Raw genomic sequence first — 3,836 nt, 5'->3', positions numbered from 1 at the left:
ATGTGTCGTCTTTTAATAAATGCACCGGAAAATATGGGTTTTGTCATGAATATCTATGTGAGAACGATGAATTGTGTTTTATTATGGTTTAATTTAGTTGCTTGAATCAATATTTTTTCTTTTAAACTAAAAATAAACATGCCTTGGTTGGTTTCAGTCTAATTCAAAATTATAATCAAATTAAATTGACATAAATTGATCTAAAGAAAAAAAAAGTAATATATTATTTCTTTGTCCAAATTCATCTTTATGATCCTAGTACTGTTTATGGTCATCACGTGCATGCTGTCTCCTCCTGCTTATGCTTTTCGATCCAAAGCCTTTAAACAAAGAGAAAGTGCTTGGGAATTTTCCCCTCTTGCAATAACTTCATTATTTCAAAACGTTGCGTTTCATTGAATACTTGCATTCAGTGCTTCAAATTAAATGTTTTCAGATATATGGGTCTCATTCTCCATGAATAAAAACCAATAACCCCAATATATTATAATTTTTTTGAATTTATATAAAATATAAATGAGATCATTTGTCTTTTAAATTTTAAAGACAAATCTACATAAATTTTATTTTTATTTATTAAAATATTTGAGAAGGGTGGATCAACAAATGATTATTTTTGAAAAATTTTTATTTTTTATATTTTTTTACAATTATTTCAACAAGGCCCGATTGGTCATTTATTATGAAAGCATGTGCTACATTATCTTCTCATATGACAATCAGTGACAAAGCATATGCTGTTCTCCACATGCATGCAACTGGCTTATCTTTGTCCATTTCAACTTTTAATTACTAATTTAATCATTTAAACATTACATCACCACAAATCACTCACTTTCACCTTAAAATAACAACATTTTTAGACAATAATCATCTCGATCCTCATAGCCCACTGCTCATCAGCATGTCTTCAATGGGTTTCCACATAGACAATCGTTGTTAGAAAATGATGATCCTTCGAGCTGATCGAACGGTGAACCCACTGGAATGGGCCCACACAGATGGTTGTGGCTCAAATCCAAATGTCCGATATACTTCGCCGACGATAATGAACGCGGTACCTGTCCCTTCAAATTGTTGTAAGACAGATCAAGGGCCATAAAATAAGATTTCGCCCCGAAAACGTCCGGTATGTTGCCCTCTATAGAGTTCCGGCTCAGATTTAAAATTCCCAGACCGGTGCAGCTCAATAAAGACGACGGTATCTTGCCTGATATCATGTTGCTGTCCAAGTTGAGGATTGAGAGAACCGGCATGTTGCCTAACCATGAAGGTAGCCAACCGGAAATCTGATTCCTGGATAAATCTAAGTCTGCAAGGCGATTCATCTTGGCTATGGAACTCGGAATTGACCCAGTGAGTTTATTTCGACTCAGTAAGGCCCGACTCAACATTTTCAAGCTACCGAAATCAGCTGGCAGCTCACCGGACACTTGGTTGTTACTTAAATCCAAATGCTTGAGATTCCCCAACTTGGTTAAGGAAGCTGGAATTGTTCCAGAGATCTCATTGTCGGCAAGGTTTAACACAGTGAGTCTCTGCAGGTTTCCAATATCCATCGGGATTCTACCGGAGATTTTATTCCCGACGAGATCAAGAATTCGAAGTGACTTCAAAGAAACTATACATTCCGGGATCTCTCCGGAAATACCTTTCCAGTCTGCGATGGTTAAAGTAGTGAGACTATCGAGCTTACATATCGAAGGGTTGATGAAACCGGTCATGTAACCAGATCGGCCGGCTTTTTCAAAGATGGGGTCTTCGGATTCACCGCGAAGGTTGATGTCAGTGACTCGGCCGGTGGTTGGGTCACAGCTGATGCCATACCATTTGGAGCAGTCGGTGCCTGTCCAAGTATTGAAGATCCCCAAGTAAGGCTCGTTTAGTGAGGATTTGAAGGCTAATAAAGCCTGCAGGTCGGACGCTGGACAGGAGTTAACGGTGGAGAAAATGGCGAGAAGGAGACCAAGTGAAAGAAACAACACATCCATGTTTCTCCTTCGCAATGTATAATGAGAAAAGCAAGTAAATGTTGTTAGGATGTGTTTCTCTTCTTACAGAGGTTGTAAGAATGCAGGAGGTGTGTCTGAAGAGAAGGATGTTTGTACTCAGTAATGGAGTAATGGTTGTCTAATAGACACAGATAGAAGCGATGGTTAGAGCTGGTGGGAGTTGGGCCTTGTTATATACAAAATTTTGACCAATCTGCCCTTGCTATAGCTGCATTATTATTATTAGTATTATTTTGGAGGGCAAGTGACAGTTTACTGTTAATTAGTTGCACATGTGTACACTGTACAGTAGGGTGTGAGCTTTAAGATTAATTTATTGAAAAATTATCAACACGTAATTTTTTTTTCATCGGGAGAAAATATAAAAATCGAATATAATTAATAGATAGAACGGGAAATAATATTTATTTTGTTATTATAAAAATAAATATTTTAAAATAATTAGTTTGAAAGACTTAAAATCCATTTTCTATACCTAAACTAACCTGATTATTAGCATTAACTTTATCATTGAATTATATAAATCTTTGTATTATAATGTTTTTTTTTTTTTCATATTGTGCTTATGCATATCTGCAATTTTACTCTCATAACAAAGTTGGACCCAAAAAAATCGTCTATTTCATTTTTTTTGTGCAAAATCCTTTGAAATTTTCTCTCAATTGAGTCCATTATTTTCAAAGAAATGACAAAAAGAACGGAAAGGGGACCCAGTGTATAACCTTTCTTCACTCTCACTATTACATAAAAGAAAAAAAAAGAAAAAGAAGAGAATTGAAGTTGGCCATCCCTATTTTGGATGGGCAGGCATTGAAAGCAATGTCCAACATGGGTATTGCAATAAGATCCTTTTGATGATATCAAAATTAAAATCTTAGTCTTAATGATTGAAAAAGTTCCTCTTTTCCAAAGTAGTTTTCAAGTTTCACTTATGCTAAACCCTAAAACCAAATAAAACAAAATCTCCTTAGGATCACAAAAATCCATAAAATAATTAGTGCTAATTGAGAGGCAAAAATATTTCTTCACCTTAATTATTCTTGCACTAACCTTGATCATTAATTAGATCATGTTTAATACTTAATTGGTTGTTGGGAAAAATATTGTCTTAAGTATATTATTGTACTTAATTTTGAATTAAATATAACCTTAATTATGATAAATAAGGTATCACCTAAAAATTTTCATTTCTATAAAGGTTATAAATTAATGCTTTCCATCTTCATAATTCTTTGAGCTTAATTCTTTGAGCTTAAAGGCTCCTCATATATGATGAATTCTATTAAATGAAATGATACTATACCTAATTAATTAATTAATTTCAAACCCCACCAACAAAATATCTAGTTAATGTAAATGGTTGGCAAAGTATAAAACTTAGGGAGCTGATTTGGTCGGTTTAGTTTAAAATCGAATCGAATCGAATAAATTGAAAATCAAAATTTTAGTATTTATGAAAATCAAAATGAATCGATTTTGATTAAAAATCGAATTGAATTGATTTGATTTGGTTCGATTCAATCGATTTGAATTTTTAGTAAATTTTTTATTTTTTACACTTTATTTTTTGTATTTTAAATTTAATTGAAATATTTTAACGATCTAATCTTTTTATATTATTGAAAATAATATACTATTATCACTAATCGGTTCGATTTGATTTTTTTGATTTTTTCTGATTAAAACCGAACAATCGAAATAACTAAAAATTTTGAAATTAATAATCGAATCAAACCGAAATAAATAAAAAATCAAACTGATTTTCAAATTAATTCGATAAAATCAATTTTTTTGATTTGAACCGAAAACTATTCACCCCTAATA

At 32.6% G+C, this 3,836-nt stretch overlaps 1 protein-coding gene across 1 annotated transcript; it reads right to left on the bottom strand.

Moving 5' to 3' along the window:
* Positions 1-653: 653 nt before the first annotated feature.
* On the bottom strand, positions 654-2,166 carry LOC110619728 (DNA damage-repair/toleration protein DRT100). Its single transcript, XM_021763279.2, has one exon. It carries the CDS (start codon positions 1,989-1,991, stop codon positions 900-902), a length of 1,092 nt encoding a protein of 363 aa, XP_021618971.1. The 5' UTR covers positions 1,992-2,166; the 3' UTR covers positions 654-899.
* Between the last annotated feature and the right edge of the window lie 1,670 nt (positions 2,167-3,836).

This window comes from Manihot esculenta, chromosome 7 (genome assembly GCF_001659605.2).
Source record: "Manihot esculenta cultivar AM560-2 chromosome 7, M.esculenta_v8, whole genome shotgun sequence".
NCBI classification, from domain to species: domain Eukaryota; kingdom Viridiplantae; phylum Streptophyta; class Magnoliopsida; order Malpighiales; family Euphorbiaceae; genus Manihot; species Manihot esculenta.
Note: the sequence above shows the minus strand (reverse complement) of the source record. Positions and strands in the feature narration are given on the sequence as shown.